Source organism: Sinohyriopsis cumingii, chromosome 4, assembly GCF_028554795.1.
Source record: "Sinohyriopsis cumingii isolate HCF-2022 chromosome 4, ASM2855479v2, whole genome shotgun sequence".
NCBI lineage: Eukaryota > Metazoa > Mollusca > Bivalvia > Unionida > Unionidae > Sinohyriopsis > Sinohyriopsis cumingii.
In genome coordinates, this window is record NC_142964.1 from 41,449,973 (window position 1) to 41,465,059 (window position 15,087).

Below are 15,087 nucleotides of genomic sequence, written 5' to 3' on the forward strand. Positions count from 1 at the left end.
CCTCTCAAAAAATGCAGGATCAGCTATGACAAGAACTTCGTCGCGAGTTCATTTTCAAGGTATTTGATTATTAGGATCTTGACACTGTGGAAAGTTCAGAGCTAACAAACAATGGTTAAGACTACACAGGAGAAATAATTGCGATCTGCCAGTCCTGTCAGTGTCATATCTATCAAAGTTTAAATTGCTATCTCAAGTTTATTATTAAAGATAGACACATGAAATGTTGATATGTGTTATAATTACTTTAGAAACAGAAATACGCAATTAAAAATTACAAAACTTAAAATACAAAAAAATAAAAAAAATCTTTTAACTCCTATTATGTCTCTGTCTGATTCTTATTTTCAACTACATCTTATCTCTTCTGTCCCTTTTCCTTCCTCTGCCCTGTTTCTGCTTTTCTTTCTGCTTTGTGTCCTTCTGCCTTCTGCTTTCTCTATTCTTCTGTATTGGCCGCTATATCTTGTATCTATCTATATACACATATTGTAATTCCACACCCTTTCCCCACATACAGAATATGATTGGCTAACCATTGCTAGATGAATGACAGCTCCCTTCCCCCAGATCATACCATAACTAAATGGTGCTGAAACAGTAGGAATATGACCCAGTTTTCCAGATATTCACGATGCTGACCTGTTTACCCTTATTTGTCAAAGTCTTCCTGAAACCCAAAAACTTTATATGTTCTCATACCCAACTTACATTAGTTCCTCTGATGCTGACCTAGTTACCCAGATTTATCTTTGCTTCCCTCACATCTATCTCTGAAATTCCCATATTCACACCCCCAAGATATTACTAGTTAGAAACCTGATATTGGTATTGCTATATATTTTACTTTTTTTCCCACACTAAAATACCTTTGGTCATATATACTAAGAATCCTTTTGGTCACACTCAGTACATAGGATATCACTGGAACTATAGTGATCTGTTGTTATACACATAGTTGGCCGTATGCACTTAAAATATTCCAAAATGCTTTTTTTTTCCATCCTGAAGTTGCCTATGTATGGAAAATGTTTTTAAATTTAGTATCATGAAATAGTGTGGTATTTTAGCATCAGCAGATATCACATTCCAAAGAACCAGTGTACTTAACAATTGCTAACCGACCCTCTTATACATATGCTAGAAATGTTAAAATGCATAATTTAACATTTAATTGGATGATATAGGGTGTATTTGTACCTATAGTTTATTTACGAAACACACGTCTGACTGTATTCATTGTGAAATATTCAGAATGTTCTTACCATCATAAATTTGCTTACTTATAGTAATATCTTTGGATGTAATACATTGTTACTTAACTTCCATATATACCGTACTTGTATGTTGCCCCAATCATCAAACTTTGCCATTCCACACTGCCATAAAATTTGTGATAACTAGTGTACCTTATTTGTTATTGAGCATGTAAATGGCTAAACATATCTAATGAACATATTTCTACCAATCTCATATATTTGTGGTATGAAGAGTAATGTTAGTACGCGCCCACTGCTGCACATTTCTGAGTGTCACTATGTCAAGTTTAATTTTATTTCCCTTAACGTCATTCTGAAATCCCCAAATCTAGCACATTCTAACTGTATCTACCTATTTATTACTGATCTATAATATTCAGGAAAACATGGTATATCTTTTCAGGTCTAGCCTGGTATCTGGAAGGTGGACGAGTTGGACAAGTTAGTTTGGAATCTCTCATTAGTTGGATGGTTATATCAAGGGTTAAATTAAGACATATCCAATATACCCATTATAAGTTATCAGGATTAGTTTATACTACCATACAGATATATAACATGTCAAAGGCATGGCTTAGGTTTTCATGAGAGAGAGCAGCACTATTGTTCAATATGGTAGAACCTTCCTGGAGCTGTATTTCCAATTAAACTGTCACCTTTTGTGGTTATTGAAACTGAAACGCAATGCATTTTTGTTATAAATCATAGTACAAGTCACATCAAAAGGGGAAATGTGAATGTGCTATTGACAATTGGATGTACCTGACACAATAAATGTGGAACATAGCACTTGTCATTGTTTCTTTAGTGTGTACACCTATTAGCATTTGAACAGGCTTCTTGAAATCCGCTACAAAAATAACTGTGAACTATCAATGCTTCACTACCCCGGGACAAAATGTTCTAAGTTGTACTGTCCCAAGCTAGCACTAGTTTTAAATACCACTCATTAGTCAACTTTGATGTCTAAAATTTATCAGTTTGAATTTTAACATTTGTATGAAAATTGAATTTTACATTAAAATTTACTTTTCTAAATTAAAATGTTTATTTACAATTACATTAAAATTGAAATGATCATTGTTTTATATTTCATATAAATTGTCAGATAGCAATTATCTTGTATTACAATAAAGTGTTTACTGCATTGAAAACTTCCGATAATTAAGGAAGATGTGGCAAATTTAGTTTTTACGTCTCAAGAGCGTTCAGTCCAAAACGTATACCCGGTAGACTATGCAATACCAGCCCACCTTCTGACAGATGTCACATACCCTATATGCTATTAAATTCAAAAGGAATTCAAGGTTAAAGTTGAAATAGGTGTCACATTCAAATTGTAAAGTTAGACTATAATTGACTATACATAATTTGGCATGATATGACTTGGGTCACAATTATTACTTCCGACTCAGTACCCATGAATGTAACTAAAGTATATTTTTATAGCAATTTTCCTGTCTCAGTTTGGTGTTGATACATAAGATCGATTTAAGCATTATTGGTTTAGATTTAAAGGTAGTTTGCTTATTCTTTAATATATGAGCATTATAGTGTATTTGTATATGTGTATTTCGGCGACAGTGCATCGGAAGTAATGAGGTATTGATGCTGATCCAGAACTGAAATCCATGGTCAGTTGCAGGTCGCCTTATTTACAATGCAGCTGCCTCTAACAAGTGTTGGATAATCCATGACAAAAACTTCATCATGAGTTCATCTTTGATGGTATTTGATCTTTCAGGATTTAGACACTGTGGAAAGTTCTGTACTTTTTTAACGAAAACATGTAGAGGCTGCCATATAAAAAAGTAATTGTGACCTGAGTATATATGACCACATGGGTTGATCATTGATCGAAGCTCTGAAATAATTATGCACAATTGTGATAAATGAAAACGATACTTCATATAACAGTCACAGTTATTAAATCTAAATAATAGACCTTTTCATATTTGCTGCGTTTAGAACAAGATGGATGCCATGTATGGATGGTTCTAACACAGCCCCACTCAATATTCAATGAACTTGGTGTAAAAACCGGTGTTAATTATGCTAATACCTATTGCCATAATTTATACTGTGGATTTATGACAATATTAAGTTAGTGTAAGTGAAATTTAATGTGCACATTTTCATTTATTCAAGTGAATTTGGAAACTATGTTCAAAACAAAGGATTTTAGATTACACATGATGGCTACTGAAGTGGATTAATTTGATATTGAACTACATCTACCATATCTGAACTTCAGATGATACCAACTCAAACACATTATGCAAGTTTCTTTTCAAAAGGTTATGGATATATGCTAGTCATATATAAGGATTTCATATACTTTCTATCACTGTTATGAACAAGCTGAAAATATCTGTCATGGAAAAATTTAAATACCAGCGTTGTAGGTTCCTTACTCAGCACACTTAGCTCAACCTTTTCTGCATCATTCTCTGGCTTTAGTATGTCTGATATACCTGAAGATCAGAGCCACACAGATAATCCCATGCAAGAAAGTAATGTTCAGAGTGAAAATGAAAACAATGGTACAGATGATGATTTGGAGTTATCCAATATGGCTGACATTTATCCAGAATTCTAGAGAGTCAAACATAATAAATACAGTGTCACTGTGCATATAGATCCACAAACGTTTGGATTTGTAAAACAGATATTGGATTCAGAACCTTGTATGACTTCATGCAGTTCAAGTGTTCAATATGGTACTATCTACAGAACACAAGAGAAAAACACTGTGACAGCAACATTGTATAAAACAACGTGTCCTACACATACAGGGGCCGAACTGTTTCACATGGTTAGATCATATTATCTGTAAATGTAGACAGGATGAGAATACCCATGCTAAAGGCAGCTAAATGCTGACACCTACATCAGTAACTAGAAAAAGTACCAAACATGAAACAGCTCCTAAAGCCTTTGACCTAGAAGACTCAGGCAATAAAATTAACACCCCTCCAGAGTGTCAGACAATTACATGCTCCATAAATCATGATCATTACAGTGATGGCATAAACCATACTGATTTCTCCATGTGTGTACATAAAAAAAAACAAGTAGGAACTTGGATGCCGAAATCGAAGAATTAAAACTACAGTTGTACTATTAAGTCAGCACAGGGAAGGATTATTGAGCAAGTAACCTCATGTGAACAGCAATTCAGACAGACTCCCAAACAGAAACAATGTAAGATGCTCAGACACAGACAATCCCAATACCAGCCAAAAGAAAAAGTAAAATGACCATGCAAGTAACAACTGATACTCAGAGTAATCCTGCATTGCAAACAACAGTACCACCCTCTCAGTAATGTATCACACCTGCAACAGGAATAAGTATACACCATGGCTCTCATCTCAGACAAGTCTGTTGCCTGCACCAACAACTACATTTCTCAGTGCTCAGACAAATGTGTTAACATCAGGTCGATTAGCTCACACAACTGAGACACCAATTTCAGCACCCTTCCTCCAAGAGATGTGTCTGAAATACAAACCAACAGTCCAACACATGAAATCACAAGCCAGAAAAGATTGGACTGTAATAATTGGCTATTCAATATTGAAAAGCATAATACCAAGGAGACTTCTTAAAACAGATGTACAGACTCTAAGAGGTGCAAAAACTGACAACATCACGGACAGAATAATTAATTTTAACTGACCTAACCAAATACACCCAAATTATTATTTTAGTAGGTGGAAATGATGCCAGTGATGGAAGGTCACTAAATCAAATCAGAACAGATTTTCAAAGGTTAATGTATGCCACTAGGTATTGCAGCCCAAATGCATGTAAAAAAATTATATCAGGACTACCTCCTGGTGTGGACACTAGGGTGAAAGAAATCATTGATCTGATAATTAACCTATGCGAAGACTTCAAAATACAGTACATTCCACAATACACATCTTTCTTTCTTCAGAACCATGATGTCAACCTAAGCCTCAACCACAGAGACCAAATTCATTTAAGTAGAAAAGAAACCTCTCAACTGCTGAGAAATATAAACATGTATGCCCCCATGTTCAGGCACTATAGTCTGAAGAGTACTGTCTCTACTGTGGAGAAACTGGGCATGTGACACAGGTATGCCATAATGGCAAACATATTGAGTGCTTCAGATTCCATAAATTTGGACACAAGCAAAGATTCTGTCAATCAATGTATTATACATACTAGAAAGCTGGCAAAGAGGAGAATGTCTGTGCTTCATTTATAAACAAATCTAAATGTACCTAGTGAGACTCTTGTCTCTAACTATTCAATGGATACTATTGTAAATGCAAAAGTTAACAAATTTTCAGGGTCTGTATGTGACTTTGAAAATACTAATATATATGAATATTTAAATATGGGAATAGAATGTCAGAATGGTAAAAGTAGTATGGAGACTATCTCAGTGAGTATTCCATTGCATGATGACATACATATAATTGATATGAAACTAAATACAAAAGGTTTTAACATAGGTCACTTAAATATACAAGGTATAGTGGGAACAATATAACAGATTAAGTTAATGTTGTCTTTCAAGGAAAATAATATAGATGTTTTAGGACTCAGTGGAACCAAATTAAATGATAACTACAATGATAATCTATTTCACTGTCAATCACGCAGGGACAGAGAGAAAGCAAGGGGAGGTCTTGTTGTATATATTAGGGAAGATGTAAATGCAGAAATGCAACTTGACTTCGAGTCCCATGAAATTGAGATTATCTTGGTGGAAATTTCTCAAAATAATGCATAATCATTCCTAGTTGGTTCCATTTATTGGCCACTTTCCTCCAAAGCAATTTGGAATGATAACTTTTTTAAACAAATGTAAAATGTTCTTGCACAGGAGAAAGAAACATATATACTCAGTGATGTAAATAAGGACCTTCACAATACTCAAATAAGGAACAACTGGTTGGAATTTATTGAATCATTAGGCCTAGTCCAGCTGGTAAATGAGCCCACAAGGGTAACAGAAAAATCAAGCACTCTTATCGATCACATTTATACCAACCTACCAGACAATGTGGTTTGTGTTAATGTACCGAATATTTGTCCTAGTGACCACTATCTTACCTTTTTGACAAGAAAAGTTAAATGCAAGAGAAATAAGAAAAATACACGCATAATGGTCACTTACAGATCATTCAACATTTTTAATGAAGGACAATTTCTCAATGACCTATATAAAGTCCCATGGAATATGATCCAACATTTGGATGACATAGATGAAGCTCTGAGGATGTGCTCTGACTTATTTTTGGATGCAGTCTCTTAGCATGCACCACTGAAAGTACATTGAGTAAAGAATGAGATCCAACCTAATTGGCTTACAACTGAAATCCTAGATGCCATGAAAATACGAGACCAATTGAAAGCTATGGGAAACCATGCACAATATAAAATATGGAGAAATAAAATAACACGTATGATTAAAAAAGCTAAAAGATTTTTATTATCTATCATTGCTTGAGGAAAAAAAGAGCATCACAAAGTCCACTTGGATGGTCTTCAATTAACTCACTGGAGGAACAGACAAAGATCAGACAAATAAAATTCACTCACTTAAATTACACGATAGTCACTGATGACACTGACATTGCAAATGTTTTCAATGATTTTTCACCAACATTACCATAAACTTAAAAGAACCAGTGACAGAAAACAACTTTAATGAGCTGGAAAAGTTCTGCAGCAGCAAAATCGCTAAGCAGGTATGTTTCTCTGTTCCACCAGTATAAAAAAAACCTTGTTAAAAATGTCTCAGTGAGCTTGATACCAAGAAAGCTGCAGGACTTGATCAGATTGGTCCATGACTCATTAAATCTTCTGCTATTTTAGACAGCATAACATTCATAATCAGTTTAAGTATTGCAACCTCACATGTCCCCAAAATATGGAAAACTGCAAAAGTAACTCCTATTCACAAATCTGGTTCTAAGGATGATGCTGATAACTACCGACCAATCTCAATACTACCAAACTTGTCAAAATTGATTGAAAAACATGTCCATGACTCACTCATGTCATATTTAACTAAGCACATGCTGCTACACCCTAATCAATCAGGCTTTGAACAGAAAGATTCATGTGAGACTGCCTTGATCTCCCTAATTGATAAATGGCTTCAAGCACTTGACCGAGGTAGAATAATACGATCTCTTTATGTAGATTTCAGGAAAGCTTTTGGCATGGTGGATCATGAAATCTTTCTGAAGAAACTAATATTCTGCCAATGTGATGAAAGCAAGGTTACATGTTTACTTCATATTTAAGTGAGAGAACACAACATTTTTATATAAATAATGTTCAGTTTTAACCTGGAACAATTAGGTATGGAATACCACATGGCTCAATTCTAGGTCCATTACTGTTTATAATATTTATTAATGACCTATCACTTTTACTAAGGGACTCGATATCATCTACAGATCTCTGTGCAGATGACACAACATTGTCAGACATCCAAAACACAAAGCATGAACTCCAAATTTCTTTACAGCTTGCCCTAAACAAATGGTGCACATGCAATGGTATGGTGGTAAATACTGGTAAAACTAAAATATTACTTATCTCAAAATGGCAGAAAAGGACAAATCTTGATAGTGATGAACAATGTCTGACATGGAAGGATAAAAAATTTTCAAATGGTCTGTTATGATAGACTACTTGGTGTTTTGGTAGACAATAACCTATCATGGACTGAACATATCAAACATATCAGTAAAAAGTCAATTAAAGTTTATGGTGTCTCAGTAGGATAAGACATTTTCTCCCTAAAAGGCACAGAAAACTGTTTTATCACAGACACATACACTCCTATTTAGACTACTGTAATACAGTATTGGGTAATTCAAATGACAAAAACATAGCAAAGCTGGCTCATCTTCAAAAAGTAGCATTTGGGCTTATATAAATGCAGAAAGAAAGCAAGGAAACTTTAGCTGGTAAGTGAAAAATTATTACCTATTAAAGATCAAATCCGTTTGAGAAAAGCCAAACTAATTTACAGGATATCCAATAATAGTACTCCTGAATATTTACAATCACTATTCCAGTATATGCTAACTGGTAATACTCCATACCTGCGATCCATGTCTACCAAACAGTATAAAATTCCCAAACCAAATAAGGAATCGAAAACGTTTCCAATACTCTGGAACTTTGCTCTGGAATAGCATTCCAGCTGAGATTAGAAATGTCCACTCTATTTCCATCTTCCAAAACTAATATATCCAGTGGCTTCAGAGATGCAGCTAAAATAAATAAATTCCTTTGTATGAGAGCCTCAAGGTAAATTAGTTTTTAGCTAACTGTGTAACCCTCTTCAAATAATGTCATTATTATTTTTATTTTTATTATTGTCTAAAATGTTTTCTAAAGAAAATTCATAGTTGCAGCCTTAAGACTATTGTAAATCTATTGTCTTTATCTCAACGAAGAAAGTGATAAATAGCAATTAGAACGGGTCAATAACACACTAAACGTTTTAAACATTAATGACTGAGTAACTTCAGTTATCAATGAATATCAAAGAAGATCATACCTTGGCCGACAATTAACACCTTTGCTTCACACGCTCTGATAGAGTGAACTAAAGGCTTTCTTCGAATGTTGAAGTTGATGAAAGCCACGGCTATTCCCAGTTTTTGCAGACCTGCAAAAATATGTAATAAAAAAACATATGTGTTTGATACATGTATTGTTTTGAAATAATACCCAGAAATAGATCAATGAAATATGAAATCTGGCTATAATTCAATCATCAATTTCAATTCAGTGGCTGCTTGAATTGGAGTTAATACTTAAGTCTATTTCTACACCTCTTGAATAAATAAAATAAATAAATAAATAAATAAATAAATAAACTTGTTGCTTTTTTAATCATAATTCTGTTACACAATGTCCTGGCTGAAAAAGATGGAACTAGATTAAGTGTCATAAACAAAACGTTTATCTTTTAGCTGTCGTGACCAGTAAAGGAAACTGAAATAAAAATCAATTAACATTATTAATGTATGTGTAACTATCTCAGCTTCTGCTATGTAGCCTTTTATGTACAATTAAAAACTTAGCAAATCCTTTCCTTATAAGTGATTTATTTGTACTTAAATTACAAATAATTTAATTGTATGAATGTACATGACTTAAATTACAAATAATATATCATCTTCAAATATGTGTACACATTATGATAAAAGGAAACACTGATTTTGCCAGTAAATTTATGTACATATTTGTATGCAAAGATGTTACATTTTGGTTTTCAGTTTATGTGAAATAATTCAGGTTTACAACATATAACACTATCTATATTGTCTTTGTAAATTATCATATTTTCATCACTTCATTTGCTTCCATTTAGAAAAAGGAAAATTGTAAACCTTTTTTGAATTGATTTGCTACATTACACTTAATGAGAATGTAAGTATAATCTTATAAAGATAATGAAGTTGCATTACATCAAGAAACATTTCTTTGAAGAATCTAATGAACTATGCATAACGTTTATGATTATTTAAGTTTTGTATAATTTCTTTCCTTGCTCACTGATTTGCACTTAACAGGTCTGTAAAGCAATCGTGTCAACTTGAGTAACGTAACACAAAATCTGAGGCCCGTCTTACGTTGATGACGTTAGCGTAACGAAATGACTAGACGGAAATACTGCTTCTTGTCTGTTTCTGAATGTTAAAATATTTTATATTGAAAGGGACCTCTCGCGTGAATTGCAATGTAAAAAGTAAACAACGTGGCTTTTCATTATTAAAAACGATACTTTGCTATGAATTCGCATCTCTGATGTTGTATTCGTATCGTTGATGTTGTATTCGTATATTTGATGTTGTATTCGTATCTTTAATATTGTATTCATATCTGTTATATTGTATTCATATGCCATTCTTCTTCATCAAAGCAAATTACCCGTTTGCGTTTTTGTCATAAAATAAAGCGTCAAAGCCCTTACGAAATTACCTGACCTAATCCATAACTTTAGCACAAATAAAGTTGATTCTGTATCTGATGTTCAGTCCTTATGAAATGCATAAATTCCAACGTTGGAAAATCGTCTGTCCGTATCATCCCTATGCTTGATGTCCACTAGAGGGAGCATATTCATTTTAAGATCAGTTACTATGTTCTGAATAAGGACTCAAAGCCTTTCATTTGTGGTATACGTTGCTATAATTCATGTTTTATATCTTGTATACATGCCAGGCCGATATTATGTCTGATGCGGAAATCACTATTGTGCTCAAGCACCAAGCGCACATTCTATTAACAAAATAATTTGATACGAATATTCGTTGCAAAATTAAGTGATAATATACTTTTATACAGCGGAAACCAAAATATATTCAGAAAAAAATTTCATCAAGAAGTTACTGTGAAAAAGTTACCTAGAAACGTCCAGATGAATGCTGGCTCGTTCGTGATCATTATAGCCACAGTTTCTCCGACTTTAAGTTTCCATTGAAAGGCGATGCTGGCCACGCGATTTGCTTGCTGATCCATGAATTCGTACGTGTAAACCCTGTCTTCAAACACAATGAAAGGTTTGGTGGGAGATTTCTGGACATCATCTTCGAACACATCGATAAGATACCTGCCTTTCTTCATATTCGTCGCCATGTGTCCACCGACTTTGCCTGCTGCCTTCAGGAATTGAATATCGTAACCAATCCATGGAAAAAATGTTCGCCATGCCAGAATGGAAGACCCAACAACCCCCGCTGCCCCATACAGAAGCTTTTCCCTGTTCTTTGGCATTTTTCTATAATGTTGAGATATAGTCTGCAAACAGAATGAAATATGTACTGTAATGAATAGGTTTTTATTTTTTTTATTTGTGTAATAAACATTGGATCAATTCATTAATGTTTGCCTGATTCAGATCCGTAAACATGGCACAATAAATAATGGAGAAATACTCTTAATTTTCACAACTTTGGTGAAAAAGATCCAAATCAAAAAAGCTTTTTCATTCTACAAAAACAAGCAAAATAGTTTTAATGTATGGCTGCATTCAGACAAACAATATGTATTTTCATCTGTACTCCGATGAACATGTCAAACAAATGGAAATTGTGTCCCATCAACAGATGTTATAGGTGTGATTTAATACTTAGGAAACATAAAGTGCTACATGTTCCAGATCTCTGCTGTGCATCCATCATCCTTAATTAGAAATGTGTAACATATCTGACTTTATCCGCCCCAACCCCCGTTATTTCAGTTACCTATGTCCTCATGCGCCTATCGCAAGCCGTATTAGTGGTTAGAACAGTATCCTTATTTAGTGGGTTCATATATAAAACAAATTCAGTTGAACATTATCTGAAATCATTAACTTTCAGTCCTCCAAACGTAATTCTTCCCTATTGGTATTTTCCATCTTCATAGAAATTCTTGATTCAGTGCTTACTCGAAAGATGACGGCTTATGGTCACTATGCATTGTGAATTCTCATAAGCACATATCATATCAGTTTGCCAATAATTTTATTGATTTTCATATATTGTATGGAAATATTCCATTTTACTGAAAATCCGATACACTGCATATTTCCTGAAATTATACCCAAACATATTTCATTTCAGAATTTTTGACTCCTAGGCTAAAAACAATGGGACTGAAGCACTATAGGGAGAAAAGAAGTTTCAGTAATTCAAGACAAGACCATTTCTACCTTCTGACTAATGAACTTTGAAATCATCTCAGCAATTCTTATGCAATAAAAATTAAAAACAGCTGTTGTGGTACATTTATTTGTTGTCAACTTGGCACCATTTTCATTTAGGTCAAAGCAGAAACCATAATAATATTTTTTGGTCAAAACCCGATGGAAAACAATCATGCATTGAGTAGTGTAGTGATGAATCGGTCGCCATGGCAGCCACATTGCTGTACGACTGGCGTAATTTTCATTTAGGATAAACTAGGTAACATAAGCAGTATATTGGCGAAAGCCTCATGATAACATAAGCATCCCGGAGAGGAGTAAAGATAACAATAGTTTTATAGTATGACTTTTTATTCAAGGGAAGAAATAACAAGCTTTTTATGATGTTTGCTGTGGCGGCCACAATTGCCATTAGTTCTGTGCCATTTTCATTTAAAACCAACTGAAGATCATATGTAGTGTTTTGGTGAAAACAACACGTCAATACGGCTTTCTGTTGAAATGGAGTTGTCATAACAAGTTTTTCTTCTAAGATGACTACCATGGAGGCGATACTTGATTTCAGAGTGGCAGCGTTTTTGTTAGGACCAGCTAGACATCATAAGAAGCATTTTAGAGAAAACCCTTCGCAGATACATCCAACAATTCGGGAGGAGTAGCGATAACAAAATTTTCAAGATGGCCGCCATGGCTGCCCTATTGGATGTCAGGTTGGCATCATTTTCATTTAGCACCAACCATACTTCATAAGCAGTCTTTTGGTGAAATTTCCATGGGACATGAACCAATTCTGGAGAAATAGTGATACGAGTTTGAAGCTGGCTGCCGTGGCAATCATATTGGTACGGCACGATTTGCATTTAGGACAAACTGGATATCATGAAAAGTCTTTTGCTGGAAATCCAACGTTGATGACCATCCAATCAGGAAGAGTAAGGATGAGATTTTGAAGGTGGCTGTTGTGGCGGCCATGCTAGACATAAGATCGGAACCATGTTAATGTAGGTTCAACTGGACACCATAATAAGTCTTTTCGTGAAAACATCATGTTGATATGAACATCCATCAAGGAGAATAGGAATAAAACGATATTAAATCTGGACATTCTATCGGCCATAGTAGAAACCAGATTAGCACCATCTTCATTTAGGACCAACTAGACACCATATGAGCTCTACTGATGACAACTCCTCGTCTAAATGACTTTCCATTTAAAGGAGTAGCAAAAACAAGATGTTAAGATTGACACATACTGGACGCGTGTACAAAAATTTCATGCAATCCTTTTATTTTTAAGGAGGAATCGTGACAACAAAATTATGCTAAAAGACAGAGGGACGACGGACGAAACATCATCTCGTAAGCTCTTCAAGTCTATGGCTAGAAACGCCAAAATATATTGAACTGTTATGAACACGCCCCCATCCCAAAAAGTAATGCCTCTCTTAAATATTTTAACTTGTAATAACTTTTCTTTATACTATAAACTATACACTATCGCGCACCCACTTTGACAGGCTAATTTACATACAAAGGTCACAATTATCAGAAAAGCGCGTGGAGAATAACTGCGGTGTACAATACATAGAAAAATGTGTCTGGCTAATTTGCACGACTTACACAAAAATAATGGTATATCGTACAGAGAGAAAGAAGGAGAGAGAGAATGATTCAGCTGAAACAGGTAAGCAGAATCGGCTCCATTGATAATTGCACCTGGTATATCTCTTTCACTGCTTAGTGCACTTAACACAATTCCAAAGTATCCACCCCTGCAACGCTAGTTCTATGTGCCCTCGTACTCACACAAATGTTACTCAGGATAATCAAAAGAAACAAATATGTTTGTTCTTGTACAATGTTTAGTCAATAATACTTAACCGACAACTATTGCTTAGAAATACAACCAATACGGTTCAAAGACAGCCCTCCCATATATTTGCAGCAAAACTATTAAAAAATCATCTGCTTGCCGAGGCACAGGTCTGACAAGATTGATTTTCCCTTAGATAGAAGGCCTGCTGCCAAAGCCTGTCAATAGTCAATTATTGCTTGAGCAGCTGTGCACACTCTTACAGGAATGTAACTGCAGGGATGTCTAGAAATGAGTGCCTGTATTATACTCGGATACGTATTATTAAAGAAACATCTAATTCTAAAACTTCGGTTTATTTTTCAGATATGTTATCTACATTAACGCGTTAAGAGAATACGTAACATGCGATGAGACACACGTCTCCTGAACCCTAACTTGGCAGTGGCTATGGTATCCTAATGTGTGGGAACCAGCTTTGAACCTAATGTGAAATGCGGGCTGGGGTTAGCTCTTGCTCTATACATGGACACTGTCTAAAAAACAAAAACAACAGCAAAAACAACCCCAAAACCCACAAATATTCGCTCCCGCATATCCAATGGAAGTACAGTAGAGCTGTCCGGTCTGGTACTGATGAAAAGATGTCTGAAGTTTGCAGTCTACTTCGTCGCAAGGTCTTGAAGAGGTCTGCCCTAGTATGTACAGATTCGACTGAAGACCAAGGTGTAACGTACCACGTGATGTGGATCGGCTTATTCCATCGAGACGATTACAATACAAGGAAGTTGAGACTATGTACCAGACTTAAATGTGGTTCATCGGCGAGGACACAAAATGAAATATTCCAAACGGGAAGGTAGAGGTGGGAAGACTTGGTACTCTTCTGCATTTTGAACTAACTGACGACAGTCTATTTGTCGAGAAGGAGAGCGCCCTTTCAGACAACATCTCCAGACGTAATATAAATTCATTGGCTATATCTTCATCACCAGAGGTTGATGAGCGTGGTGCATTTTTCAATGGACCGAAATGGACTGGTCACTTGAAAGAAGGGCACCAGCGAGGGCATTCCCAAGGGACATTCTTATCTTAACAAATTCAAAAGAAATGGGGGTTAAAGCCTCTACCAAATTGAATGAATATTCCGAATGACGGTTTTGTCCTTAGGTGCAAAGCATGCGGGACGAATTAAGAGCGAAACAAAGTAGTTCTTGTCATGCAGGAGAAAATTCTTTACCCTTTGCTTTTGTCATGTAAGGTCTCCTTTCACAACGATGTCGATGGCCGATCCAGGGGTATCCGTGCTGAAA

General features: G+C 35.1%; 1 protein-coding gene across 1 annotated transcript in view; it reads right to left on the minus strand.

The window, feature by feature from the left end:
- Window positions 1-15,087, minus strand: part of LOC149801042 (long-chain fatty acid transport protein 2-like) — a 43,805-nt gene that overhangs the window by 7,906 nt on the left and 20,812 nt on the right. Inside the window, exons 2-3 of the mRNA XM_089955083.1 lie at window positions 10,679-11,072; window positions 8,824-8,934 (exon numbers count right to left, since the gene is read on the minus strand). Coding sequence (XP_089811209.1) covers window positions 8,824-8,934; window positions 10,679-11,072 — 505 coding nt within the window. The remainder of the gene's footprint in view (window positions 1-8,823; window positions 8,935-10,678; window positions 11,073-15,087) is intronic.